We start from the raw sequence: 13,749 nt of genomic DNA on the forward strand, positions 1-13,749 counted from the left end.
AGGGATGGAAGGGGACCATATGGAGGACAGGGTCAGGGATGGACGGGGACAGTATGAAGGACAGGGTCAGGGATAGACGGGGACAGTATGGAGGTCAGGGATGGATGGGGACAGTATGGAGGACAGGGTCAGGGATGGATGAGGACAGTATAGAGGACAGGGATGGATGGGGACAGTATGGAGGACAGGGTCAGGGATGGATGGGGACAGTATGGAGGACAGGGATGGATGGGGACAGTATGGAGGACCGGGTCAGGGATGGATGAGGACAGTATGGAGGACAGGGATGGATGGGGACAGTATGAAAGTCAGGGATGGACGGGGACAGTATGGAGGTCAGGGATGGACGGGGACAGTATGGAGAACAGGGATGGATGTGGACAGTATGGAGGACAGGGTCAGGGATGGAAGGGGACCATATGGAGGACAGGGTCAGGGATGGACGGGGACAGTATGAAGGACAGGGTCAGGGATAGACGGGGACAGTATGGATGTCAGGGATGGACGGGGACAGTATGGAGGACAGGGATGGACGGGGACAGTATGGAGGACAGGGATGGATGGGGACAGTATGGAGGACAGGGATGGATGGGGACAGTATGGAGGTCAGGGATGGACGGGGACAGTATGGAGGTCAGGGATGGACGGGGACAGTATGGAGGTCAGGGATGGACGGGGACAGTATGGAGGTCAGGGATGGACGGGGACAGTATGGAGGACGGGGACAGTATGGAGGACAGGGATGGACGGGGACAGTATGGAGGACAGGGATGGACGGGGACAGTATGGAGGACAGGGATGGACGGGGACAGCTGCACAGCAGACAGACATTCCCAGGCTCAGCAGACGGACAGAGACAGCTGGGGGAGACACACAGAGACTCTGCTGCTATTCCTGTCTTATCAGTGGAAGGAATTCAGCAGCTGGAGGGAGGAGAGCGGGCCCTCAGCACAGCCCTGGGGGACCCCTTCTCATCTCACCCAGAGACGAGAGAGCAAGAGAAGTCCGCACAACTAAGACTGGGGTACAAATACAGGAGAGAGTTGGAGAACAGAGAGAGAGATCACTGACTGGAGGAGACAGACGACAGAGGGAGCAAGGTAGAGAGGAGTGCTGGGGAGAGGGAGAGGAGACCTGAGAGTGCTGGGGAGAGAGAGGAGACCTGAGAACTCATGTCCCAACTAGAGAATAACCGCCTCTACCAATAGGAGGTCTCTGTATTACTGACTGTACTCACAGGAGACCTCCGTATTACTGACTGTACTCACAGGAGACCTCCATATTATTGTCTACTCACAGGAGACCTCCGTATTACTGTCTAGTCACAGGAGACCTCCGTATTACTATCTGTACTCACAGGAGACCTCCGTATTACTATCTGTACTCACAGGAGACCTCCATATTATTGTCTACTCACAGGAGACCTCCATATTATTGTCTACTCACAGGAGACCTCCATATTATTGTCTACTCACAGGAGACCTCCATATTATTGTCTACTCACAGGAGACCTCCATATTATTGTCTACTCACAGGAGACCTCCATATTATTGTCTACTCACAGGAGACCTCCGTATTACTATCTGTACTCACAGGAGACCTCCATATTACTGACTACTCACAGGAGACCTCCGTATTACTATCTGTACTCACAGGAGACCTCCATATTACTATCTGTACTCACAGGAGACCTCCATATTACTATCTGTACTCACAGGAGACCTCCATATTACTATCTGTACTCACAGGAGACCTCCGTATTACTATCTGTACTCACAGGAGACCTCCATATTACTATCTGTACTTACAGGAGACCTCCATATTACTATCTGTACTCACAGGAGACCTCCATATTACTATCTGTACTCACAGGAGACCTCCGTATTACTGTCTAGTCACAGGAGACCTCCATATTACTGTCTAGTCACAGGAGACCTCCGTATTACTATCTGTACTCACAGGAGACCTCCATATTACTGTCTAGTCACAGGAGACCTCCATATTACTATCTGTACTCACAGGAGACCTCCATATTACTGACTACTCACAGGAGACCTCCGTATTACTATCTGTACTCGCAGGAGACCTCCATATTACTATCTGTACTCACAGGAGACCTCCATATTACTGTCTACTCACAGGAGACCTCCGTATTACTGTCTACTCACAGGAGACCTCCGTATTACTATCTGTACTCACAGGAGACCTCCATATTACTGTCTACTCACAGGAGACCTCCGTATTACTATCTGTACTCACAAGAGACCTCCATATTACTATCTGTACTCACAAGAGACCTCCATATTACTATCTGTACTCACAGGAGACCTCTGTATTACTATCTGTACTTACAGGAGACCTCCGTATTACTATCTGTACTTACAGGAGACCTCCGTATTACTATCTGTACTCACAGGAGACCTCCGTATTACTATCTGTACTCACAGGAGACCTCCATATTACTATCTGTACTCACAGGAGACCTTCGTATTACTATCTGTACTCACAGGAGACCTCTGTATTACTATCTGTACTCACAGGAGACCTCCATATTACTGACTGTACTCACAGGAGACCTCCATATTACTGACTGTACTCACAGGAGACCTCCATATTACTATCTGTACTCACAGGAGACCTCCATATTACTGACTGTACTCACAGGAGACCTCCATATTACTGACTGTACTCACAGGAGACCTCCATATTACTATCTGTACTCACAGGAGACCTCTGTATTACTATCTGTACTCACAGGAGACCTCACCACCCCGAGTATACAGAAGACTTTACTCCTCAGTGTTGTACCTGTATTTGTAGATGATGAAGTTGTAGGTGTTCTTAGGGTGACATAATACTCATCAGCATACACAGGAAGACATAGAATTGTGTTATCTGAGAATTATTCTGCTGGTAGTAATATTCCGCAGTACTCGGCAGGTGGGTGGCTCAGTACTTATGACTATGGCAGCGGATGAAGCCGCAGGAGCAGCTCGGAGAGCAACAAAGAGCAAATTGTTTGAGTTCCTGGTACACGGAGTGGTGAGTATGGGGAGATATGACCAGGTGGAGGTCCTACACCGAGGGTAACCCTCAACTAACCATCTCATACTTGTCTCATGCATGGTCTACTTACCTGTGACAGAGAGGAACTCACCTGTCTGTATCATATATTCATTGGAGCCATATGTCACCTATAATGGTTATATGGAGATCTAGTCTTAAGGATGGAGGGATCTCATATCCACGTTTCTCTTCTGGTGGGATTTCCTCTCCTGGTCACTGAGTGAGTGGGTTTCTCTTTCCACTTTCTCTCGTTTGATTTTTAGATTTCTCCTCATGGTGGGATCTCTTCTTCCCTCCTCTACTTCCAGTGGGTTCTACTCTTCTCTGTTCTCCTCTCAGTGGGATTGCTTCTCATTAATGGGATGTCTTCTTTTATCTTCTCCTCTCCAAATGATCTCTTCATTTTTTTCCCCTTTCAGTGGGATCTCTTCTATCTTCTTCACTCTTTGGAATCTCTTCTTCTCTTTTTTTCCTCCCAATGGATTTGCTTCTTCTGTATGTGGAATAACTTCTCTTCTCCTCTCAGCGGGATCTCTTCTCTCTGAGATCTCTACTTTTCTCTTCATTTCTTAGTGGGATTGCTTCTTTTCTCCTCTTCTTTCAGTGGGTTCTCCTCTTCTCTGTTTTCCTCTCAGTGGGATCTCTTCTTTCCTCTTCTCCTCTCTGTGGGATCTCTTTTTCCCTCTTCTTCTCTCTGTGGTATCCCCTGTTTTTGCTTCTCAGGGGGATCTTTTCTGCTTTCTTATAGAGATGGGGCGAACATGCCCCGGTTTGGTTTGGTTTGTGCCAGAACTGTCGAACATCAAAAACGAACTCCATTGAAGTCTATGGGACCCAAACTTGAAAAATCAAAAGTCCCCATTTTTAAGGATTATATGCAAGTTATTGGCCATCAAAAAGGGTATGGGGGTCCGGGTACTGCCCTGGGGGACATGTATCAACGCAAAATTATTTTTACAGGAGCAGTGATTTTATTGATGCTTAAAGTGAAACAATAAAAATGAAAAATTACTTTAAATTTAGTGTCTGGGGGTCCCCTTAGTCTGCCTGTAAAGTGGCATATCTGTACCATGTATAGAATCTGCTGCATCTGTACCGTGTATAGAACCTTCTGTATCTGTACCTTGTATAGAATCTGCTGCATCTGTACCGTGTATAGAACCTTCTGTATCTGTACTGTGTATAGAACCTGCTGCATCTGTACCATGTATAGAACCTGCTGTATCTGTACCGTGTATAGAACCTGCTGTATCTGTACTGTGTATAGAACCTGCTGTATCTGTACTGTGTATAGAACCTGCTGCATCTGTACCACGTATAGAACCTGCTGTATCTGTACCATGTATAGAACCTGCTGTATCTGTACTGTGTATAGAACCTGCTGCATCTGTACCACGTATAGAACCTGCTGTATCTGTACCATGTATAGAACCTGCTGCATCTGTACCACGTATAGAACCTGCTGTATCTGTACCGTGTATAGAACCTGCTGTATCTGTACCGTGTATAGAACCTGCTGTATCTGTACCATGTATAGAACCTGCTGTATCTGTACCACGTATAGAACCTGCTGTATCTGTACCATGTATAGAATCTGCTGTATCTGTACCGTGTATAGAACCTTCTGTATCTGTACTGTGTATAGAACCTGCTGCATCTGTACCACGTATAGAACCTGCTGTATCTGTACCATGTATAGAATCTGCTGTATCTGTACCGTGTATAGAACCTTCTGTATCTGTACTGTGTATAGAACCTGCTGCATCTGTACCACGTATAGAACCTGCTGTATCTGTACCGTGTATAGAACCTGCTGTATCTGTACCGTGTATAGAACCTGCTGTATCTGTACCGTGTATAGAACCTGCTGTATCTGTACCGTGTATAGAACCTGCTGTATCTGTACCGTGTATAGAACCTGCTGTATCTGTACCATGTATAGAACCTGCTGCATCTACCATGTATAGAACCTGCTGAAGCAAAACTGCCATTTATAAAACAAATGACATTTAAATAGATTTTCCCTGCAAGGTTTCATTATTTTATAAACAACGTCTCGTGGAGCCAGTCTGTATGATGAGGCCACAATGTAATACCCTGGGAACAAGATTAGGGATTTTATGGATAAGTTCTGGCGTCTCTACCACAGACTTCGGATGGAATTAACAATGTTTTGCACCACAGTGAGCAAGCCTTATGAGAAGAAGCCAAATTATAGTACACTCAGGCCAAGATTAACAATTCTTTTTTTTTTTTATAAAGTCAGTGACCTCATCATCATCCTCATCATCCTCATCTCCTCCATCCTCAATACCACTGGAGACAACTTGGCAATACGCTGCAGCTGGGGGAACATGTCTACCAGTGTTCTCCCCTTTCTGTAGGTTCCTTCCTTTCTCAACCTCAGAACCAACATCTGAATCCAGTAATGGTTGGGCATCGTCAAGGAGCAAGTGTCTGATGTGTTCAAATAAGTCCACTGACTCCTCCATGGCTGATGTTGGGGCTATGGCAGGAATAGATGTGGACAAGGAGGCAGGTTTAGCCACTCTGGCAGCTGCAGAAGACTGCACACTTGTCTCTGCTTGGTTGATGGAGGATGAGGAAGGTTTAGTAAGCCAGTCCACCACTTCCTCTACATGCTGTGGCTGGATAACACGGGAAAACTCACTAAACCGAGGAAATGATGCCCTGCCTGAGGACCGACCACGTCCACCTTGGCCTGTGGACACCTACGCTGCTGGACCCCTCACAGTGCCAAGGGAATGTCTGCCTCTCCTTGGTGGCCTCCACACTAACACTCTACACTCAGAGTCACAATAAGTGAACACACGACCTCGCTGGTAGTGAAGTGAGCCCCGCCCTTCCTGTGGGAAGGAACCTTTTATAGTGTGAGGTGGGACTATGAGAACTGAGCCATGATTGGGTAAAGTCATCATCACTTTGTCCAATCATGGCTCTGACTGTGCTCTGTGTCCTGATTGGGCAAAGTCTTGCATCTGACCAGCAGTCAGGTGCATCGCTTCATCCAATTAGGTCCCTAGAATGCATTATGCAAAGCTCAGTGCATTGTGGGGCATTCAGCGGCTGAACATCCCGTCAAGCACCCCCTAATTTGAGTGTTCCCCAAACGGGCCAATCAAACTTCACCCAACTCTACTCTCTTCTATTTTCTGTGGGATTTTTTCTTTTTTCTTCTCATCCCAATGGGATCTCTTCTCTCTTCTCCTCTCCATATAATCTTTTTTCTTTTCTCCTCACATTGGATCTCAGTGGTATCTCTTGTCTCCACTCTGAGATCTCTACTTTTTCTTCATCTCTTAGTGGGATTGTTACTTTTCAATTCTCCTCTCAGTGGGTTCTCCTCTTCTCCCCTCAGTGAGATCTCTTCTTTCTGTGAGATCTCTTTTTCTCTCTTCTCCTCTCAGTAGGGTGTCTTCTCCGCTCTTATCCTCTGTGGAAACTTCTCTTCTCCTCTCAGTGGGATCACTTTTTGCCTGTTGGATCTCTTTTTCTTTCTTATCTCTTTCTTTTTTGCTCTGTGGAATCTCTTCTCTTTTTTGGATCTCTTCTATCCCCTCCCTGTGGGACCTTCTCTCTTTTCCTCATTATGGGATCACTTCTTCTAACTCCTCCCTGTATGAACTCTTCCTATCTCTTCTCTCTGTGGAATATTTTCCTCTCTGATAGATCTCTTCCTATTCCTGCAGGATCTATACTTTTCTTTGTCTATGGGATCCCTTCATCTCTGTTTGATCTTTTCTCTCTTCTCCTCTCCCTTGGATCTCTTCTCCTCTCTCTCTGGGATCTGTTGTTCTTCTGTTCATGGCATCACTTATTTTCTCTTGAGGTCTATGTGGAATCTCTTCTCCTGTCTTGCCTTTTCTGTGGGAACTCCTTTTCCCTCTTCTCTTTGTGGCATCTCTTTTTTTTCCTCTGTATGATCTTTTCTTCCCGCTTTTCCTCTGTGTGTGATCATCATCTTGTCTCTGTGGATCTCTTCTACTCCTTTCTACGGGATCTCTCCTTTTATCTTCTCTCCAAGTGGTCTTCAGACTGTGAGATCTATTCCTCTCTGTGATCTCTTCTTTGTCTTCTGCTCTCCATGGGGACTCTTCTCTGTGTAGGGTCTCTTCTCGGTGTAGGATCTCTTCTTTTCTCTTGTCCTCTCTGTGGGAACTCATCTTTTTTTCTCTCTCTCAGTGGAATCTCTTCTTTTCTCTTGAGATCATTGTGAAATATCTACTCCTGTCTCGCCCTTTCTGTGTGACTGTTCCCTTCTCCTCTCTGTGGGATATCCTCTTCTCTTATCTATGGGATCTCTTCTTCCCTCTGTGGGATCTTTTCTTCTCTCTTTTCTCTGTGGGATATCATCATTCTCTCTTCTCCTATCTGTGTGATCTCTTCTTCTTCCTCTCTCTTCTCTCTGTGGTATCATTTTTTCTGTTTGTGGAAATCTTTTCTGCTCTCTTCTAACTTTTGTGAGCTTCCTTCTTCTGGGATTTCCACTTCTCTCTGTGTAGGATCTTCTTTAGATTTGTTTGTAATCTCCTCTTTGTAGAATTTGGCCTATATGGGATTTCTACCACTCTCTTCTCCTTTGTACAATGTCTTCTTTTTAACCCATGGAAAATTGAGATCTCTTCTCCCCACCCCATGTTGTGTGAGATCTTCTGTCTCCTACCCTGAGATCTTCACTCTCCTCTCTAATACTCCTTTTGAAGTTTCCTCTTTCCTACTCTGTGTGAGCTCTCCTCTCTTCTGCTCTGAGATTTTCGCTCTCCTACACTTTGTAAGATCTCCTCTCCCTTACTCTGATATCTTATATAGTTACATAGAAGGTGAGATTGAGAAAACACATCAAGTCCATCAAATGTGTGTGATTATATGTCAGTATTACATTATATATCCTGTATATTGCGGTCATTCAGGTGATTATCTAATAGTTTCTTGAAGCTATCAATGCTCCCCGCTGAGACCACCGCCACTTTGTTAGCAGCAGCATGCCATTGCTGAGCCTATCATCTACTAGGACCCCCAGGTCCTTTTCCATCCTAGATCCCCCAGAGGTTCTCCCCCCATTGTATAGATTGCATTCAGATTTTTACCACCCAAATCCATTATCTTACATTTTTCTACATTGAACCTCATTTGCCATGTAGTCGCCCCTCCCCCATTCATTTGTTCAGGTCTTTTTGCAAGGTTTCCACATCCTGCGGAGAAGTTATTGCCCTGCTTAGCTTAGTATTGTCCACAAATACAGAGATTGAACTGTTTATCCCATCCTCCAGATCGTTTATGAACAAATTAAATAGGATTGGTCCCAGCACAGAACCCTGGGGAACCCCACTACCCACCCCTGACCATTCTGAGTACTCCCCATTTATCACCACCCTCTGAACTCGCCCTTGTAGCCAGTTTTCAATCCATGTACTCACCCTATGGTCCATGCCAACGCACCTTATTTTGTACAGTAAACGTTTATGGGGAACTGTGTCAAATGCTTTTGTAAAATCCAGATACATCACGTCTACGGCCTTCCTTTATCTAGATGGCAACTCACCTCCTCATAGAAGGTTAATAGATTGGTTTGGCAAGAACGATTCTTCATGAATCCATGCTGATTACTGCTAATGATATCATTCTTATTACTAAAATCTTGTATATAGTCCCTTATCATCCCCTCCAAGAGTTTACATACTATTGATGTTAGGCTAACTGGTCTGTAATTCCCAGGGATGTTTTTTGAGCCCTTTTTAAATATTGGTGCTACATTGGCTTTTCTCCAATCAGCTGGTACCATTCCAGTCAATAGACTGTCTGTAAAAATTAGGAGCAACGGTCTGTCAATCACCTAACTGAGTTCCCTAAGTACCCTCGGGTGCAAGCCATCTGGTCCCGGTGATTTATTGATGTTAAGTTTCTCAAGTCTAATTTTAATTCCGTCCTCTGTTAACCATGGAGGTGCTTCCTGTGTTGTGTCCTGAGGATAAACACTGCAGTTTTGGTTACTGAAGCCCCCCGATTCACTCGTGAAGACTGAGGAGAAGAATAAATTCAATACCTTCGCCATCTCCCCATCCTTTGTAACCAGATGTCCTTCCTCATTCTTTATGGGGCCAATATGGTCTGTCCTCCCTTTCTGTTCTATCTTAGCCATCCTTATTGCACCCTTACATTTCTTGTTGCATTCTTTGTAAAGTCTGAATGCTGATGATGATCCCTCAACCTTGTATTTTTTGAAGGCCTTCTCCTTTGCTTTTATATGCATTTTTACATTGGAGTTAAGCCATCCAGGACTTTTGTTCGCTCTTTTAAATTTATTACCCAATGGGATACATTGGCTAATGCCCTTATTTAATATGCTCTTAAAGCAAACCAATCTCTCCTCCGTATTCTTTGTATCTAATATTTTATCCCAATTTATGCCTTTTAGCAAGGTTTGTAGTTTAGGGAAGTTGGCTCTTTTGAAATTCAGTGTCTTTGTATTCCCTTCATGTTTCTTATTTGTGTGATTTATACTGAAACTAATTGACCTGTGATCGCTGTTCCCTAAATTGCCCCATATTTTCACATCCGTGATCAGGGCTGGTGCAATGATTTTTGACGCCCTAGGCAAAACCTAATTTTGCTGCCCCCCCCAGCTCCACCCCTTTGCCCTGCCCATGTGTACCCCACCTTTTTGAAGAAGCACCCATCAATTGCAGCCTACCAGCACCCATCAATGAATGTTTGCTTGCTTCCATTCATTTAGGAGTCGGGACACAGACAGTCTTCCACTGTCGCTGCGCTTCTGACACTATGTGCGAGTGGCGGCTGCCTGCTGATGCTGAGATTTAGTTACTTGCTGTAGAGAGAAGAGAGTAGGAACACCAGTGGCCGGGCGCCCTAGGCAGCAGTGCGCCCTAGGCGGCTGCCTAGTTTGCCTAGTGGTATCACCGGCCCTGCCTGTGATTGCTGTTTTCTAAATTGCTCCTCCATCCTGCACTGTGTAGGATCTCCTGTCTTATAGTCTGAAATCTCTTCTCTACTACTCGGTGTGAGATCTCCCCTCTCCTATTTTGAGATCTCCTCTTTCCTATGTTGTGTGAGCTCTTCTATTTTGAGATCTCCTCTCTCCAACTCTTAGATCTCCCCTCTCCTATGTTGAGATCTCCTCTCTCCTATGTTGATATCTCCTCTCTCCTATGTTGAGATCTCCTCTCTCCTATGTTGAGATCTCCTCTATCCTATTTTGAGATCTCCTCTCTCCTACTCTGAGATATCTTCTTTCCTATGTTGTGTGAACTCTCCTCTCTTCTACTCAGATCTCCCCTCTCCTATTTTGAGATCTCCTTTCTCCTACTCTGAGATCTCCTCTTTCCTATGTTGTGTGAGCTCTCCTCTCTTCTACTCAGATCTCCTCTCTCCTATTTAGAGCTCTCCTCTCTTCTACTGTATTCAGAGATCTCTCCTTCTACTCTCTGCAAGTGTGTTTCTCCTACTCTAAGATTCCATCTCTCTTCGTCTCTTCTAGGGGTTTTTTTTTTCTGTGGGATCTCTTTTCCTCTCTTTCAGTTTTCCTCCTCTGTTATGGTATCTGTGTGGAATCTTCTTTCTTTATTCAGAGGACGTCAGTTGTGTGGATTGTCTCTTCTCCTCCGCTTGTAATCTCCTTTTTTCTGTGACGTTGGTCTCCTTTCTTTTGAGTGAGATCTTCCATCAACTTCTCTGCTGTAAATGGTATCCTTTTCATTTTTCCCTCCTATGCTCCTCTCCCTCGTTCATCTCTTTCCTCTGTGGTTCTCCTCTCTACTTTCTTTCTCTATTTCAGATCTTTTCCCGGTTGGCTCATGAGTGTCCCCCTCCCCCCACACCCATCCCCAAAGCCCCATCCCGCCTTGTATTCTCAGATAGTTTCTGGCTCCTCTATTTCCAGTCTATGTTCTCTTCTTCTACTTTCTGTACCATCTCCTCCTCATTGGACCTCTTCTGTCTCCTTTCTTCTCTTGGCCTCCTTTCTCTCTCTTTCTCCACAGTTCCATCAACCTTTGTTCATATCTGTACCCCCCCCCCCCCCCCAGATTTACTACTTACTAACCGTAGAAAGTTGACATGGTAGTGTAAGAAATGTACATGTGATTTGTAACTGATATAGTAGCTTTGCCCTGTCCAGTATTGTATTCTAACCACACAATGGCCTTCTCTGCCTTAGCGCCCTGGGATGCCCTCTGGGGCCCGAATGCCTCATCAAGGTGCTCCCATGGGGCCCCCAGGTCCTCCTTTTGGTGGAAGTCCATCAGTCCGTCCTGGAATCCCTCCAACCGTAATGGAACCAACCAGAAAACGATCAGCACCAACCCAGGTTCAACAAAACACGCCTCCTCAGGGGCGGAGCCGTAGGTGAGAAAAACATGGTTTATAAGGAAGAAAGAATCCCTTGGTGGAGTTTATTAATATCAGTGTTTTTTCTTTCCTAATGCGCAGCGCAAAGAGAAGAAAGATGGCGGATAAGATTCTACCACAGAGGGTAATACCCCCAATATTGTTCCCCTACTTCAGTCAGATGAGGGTGATGATTTCTCAGATACTCTGGGTTCATCTTCTCATTCCCGGTAATGCCAAGTGTTGGGTGGTTGTTATTTTTTGAGTTATGGTTTCTACCACCTACATTTTCTATATGGTACCAGAGAGATAGTGACATGTAATGTGCCGTCCTTGTCATAGGTGACTTACTGGGTGCCCCTCTTATGAGCATGGACCTCGAAATCTATTATTTTCCCCTTGCTCCCCCCCCCCCCAGATTCGGGAGTTGGTCCCGGAGTCTCAGGCTTACATGGACCTTTTGGCTTTTGAGAGGAAATTGGACCAAACCATAATGAGGAAACGTGTTGATATCCAGGAAGCCTTGAAGAGACCAATGAAGGTCAGAGGACCACTGACGGTAGATATACAATAAACGGGGCCTACATGAGGGTTGTAAAATGAAGGGGGGTGTATAGAGAGTACATAGAGTGTCTGATACTCTGAGCCGCTGTCATGATACGATCTCTTCTCTCTGTCACAGCAAAAACGCAAACTACGACTTTACATTTCAAATACGTTTAATCCCGCTAAGCCAGACGCAGATGATTCAGATGGAAGCATTGCCTCATGGGAGTTGCGTGTAGAAGGCAAATTGCTGGATGACGTAAGTGAAATTTATTTATTCTGACCTTTGAAGGAAGGTGATGGATGGGAGAGATAGAATACAATAGGAATAATAACCACTAAGAGTGGATGTTGGGGAACTCCTCCATTAGGGATGTTGGGGAACTCCTCCATTAGGGATGTTGGGGAACTCCTCCATTAGGGGATGTTGGGGAACTCCTCCATTAGGGATGTTGGGGAACTCCTCCATTAGGGGATGTTGGGGAACTCCTCCATTAGGGGATGTCGGGGAACTCCTCCATTAGGGATGTTGGGGAACTCCTCCATTAGGGATGTTGGGGAACTCCTCCATTAGGGGATGTTGGGGAACTCCTCCATTAGGGGATGTCGGGGAACTCCTCCATTAGGGGATGTTGGGGAACTCCTCCATTAGGGGATGTTGGGGAACTCCTCCATTAGGGATGTTGGGGAACTCCTCCATTAGGGATGTTGGGGAACTCCTCCATTAGGGGATGTTGGGGAACTCCTCCTTTAGGGGATGTTGGGGAACTCCTCCTTTAGGGGATGTTGGGGAACTCCTCCTTTAGGGGATGTTGGGGAACTCCTCCTTTAGGGGATGTTGGGGAACTCCTCCATTAGGGGATGTTGGGGAACTCCTCCTTTAGGGGATGTTGGGGAACTCCTCCTTTAGGGGATGTTGGGGAACTCCTCCATTAGGGGATGTTGGGGAACTCCTCCATTAGGGGATGTTGGGGAACTCCTCCATTAGGGGATGTTGGGGAACTCCTCCATTAGGGGATGTTGGGGAACTCCTCACCCTCAGTGGTCAGCAGGCAGCAGACTTGGCCACAGACTTTGACTATTAGGAGACTCCAAGGTGTCCCAGAGAAGATGGAAAGTTTTTTGTGCCTCCAGAAGTTTCCAGCTTTGTCCCAAATGAAAGAGGGAGGGAAAAGCTCCGGCAAACCACTCGAATGTCATCTGGCATTTTACCGGGACAAAGTATAATTGTGAGTGTCCTCCATCCTAATGGAGGCATCTTCCTTCCATGCTGGAGAGCAACCTAAGCAGGGGGGGGGAGGGGTGATGGGGGGGGGGGGTCACAGGAACAATCTGTTGTCTTTCCAGTGATGGGGGGGAGGGGGTCACAGAACGATCTGTTGTCTTTCCAGTGATGGGGGGGAGGGGAGGGGGTCACAGAACGATCTGTGATTGGCTGATTCTCTGGATGTCTCTGTTTTAGCCCAGTAAGATGAAACGGAAGTTCTCCTCCTTCTTTAAAAGTTTGGTGATTGAGCTGGATAAAGATTTATATGGACCTGATAATCACCTGGTAGAGGTGAGTATCCCATGTGTCACCTGTCTGGGGGGGTAGTCCCATGTGTCACCTGTCTGGGGGGGGTAGTCCCGTGTGTCACCTGTCTGGGGGGGGTAGTCCCATGTGTCACCTGTCTGAGGGGGTAATCCCATGTGTCACCTGTCTGGGGGGGGGAGGTAGTCCCATGTCACCTGTCTGGGGGGGGTAGTCCCATGTGTCACCTGTCTGGGGGGGTA

At 46.1% G+C, this 13,749-nt stretch overlaps 1 protein-coding gene across 5 annotated transcripts in view; it reads left to right on the forward strand.

The window, feature by feature from the left end:
- The first annotated feature begins 934 nt into the window (after nt 1-934).
- SMARCD3 (SWI/SNF related BAF chromatin remodeling complex subunit D3) overlaps nt 935-13,749 on the forward strand; it is a 30,261-nt gene continuing 17,446 nt past the window's right edge. The window contains exons 1-7 of one of the 5 annotated variants that reach the window (XM_073632605.1): nt 935-1,100; nt 2,931-3,042; nt 11,261-11,448; nt 11,533-11,575; nt 11,849-11,989; nt 12,113-12,235; nt 13,439-13,534. In XM_073632605.1, the coding sequence (XP_073488706.1) occupies nt 2,959-3,042; nt 11,261-11,448; nt 11,533-11,575; nt 11,849-11,989; nt 12,113-12,235; nt 13,439-13,534 (675 nt within the window). In that variant the 5' untranslated portion in view covers nt 935-1,100; nt 2,931-2,958. Of the gene's footprint in view, nt 1,101-2,685; nt 3,043-11,260; nt 11,449-11,532; nt 11,576-11,848; nt 11,990-12,112; nt 12,236-13,438; nt 13,535-13,749 lie in introns of those variants that run through there. The other 4 variants (XM_073632607.1, XM_073632608.1, XM_073632606.1 and 1 more) reach the window with 4 other exon arrangements.

Source organism: Aquarana catesbeiana, linkage group LG05 (assembly GCF_042186555.1).
Source record: "Aquarana catesbeiana isolate 2022-GZ linkage group LG05, ASM4218655v1, whole genome shotgun sequence".
In the NCBI taxonomy this organism is placed as follows: Eukaryota; Metazoa; Chordata; class Amphibia; order Anura; family Ranidae; genus Aquarana; species Aquarana catesbeiana.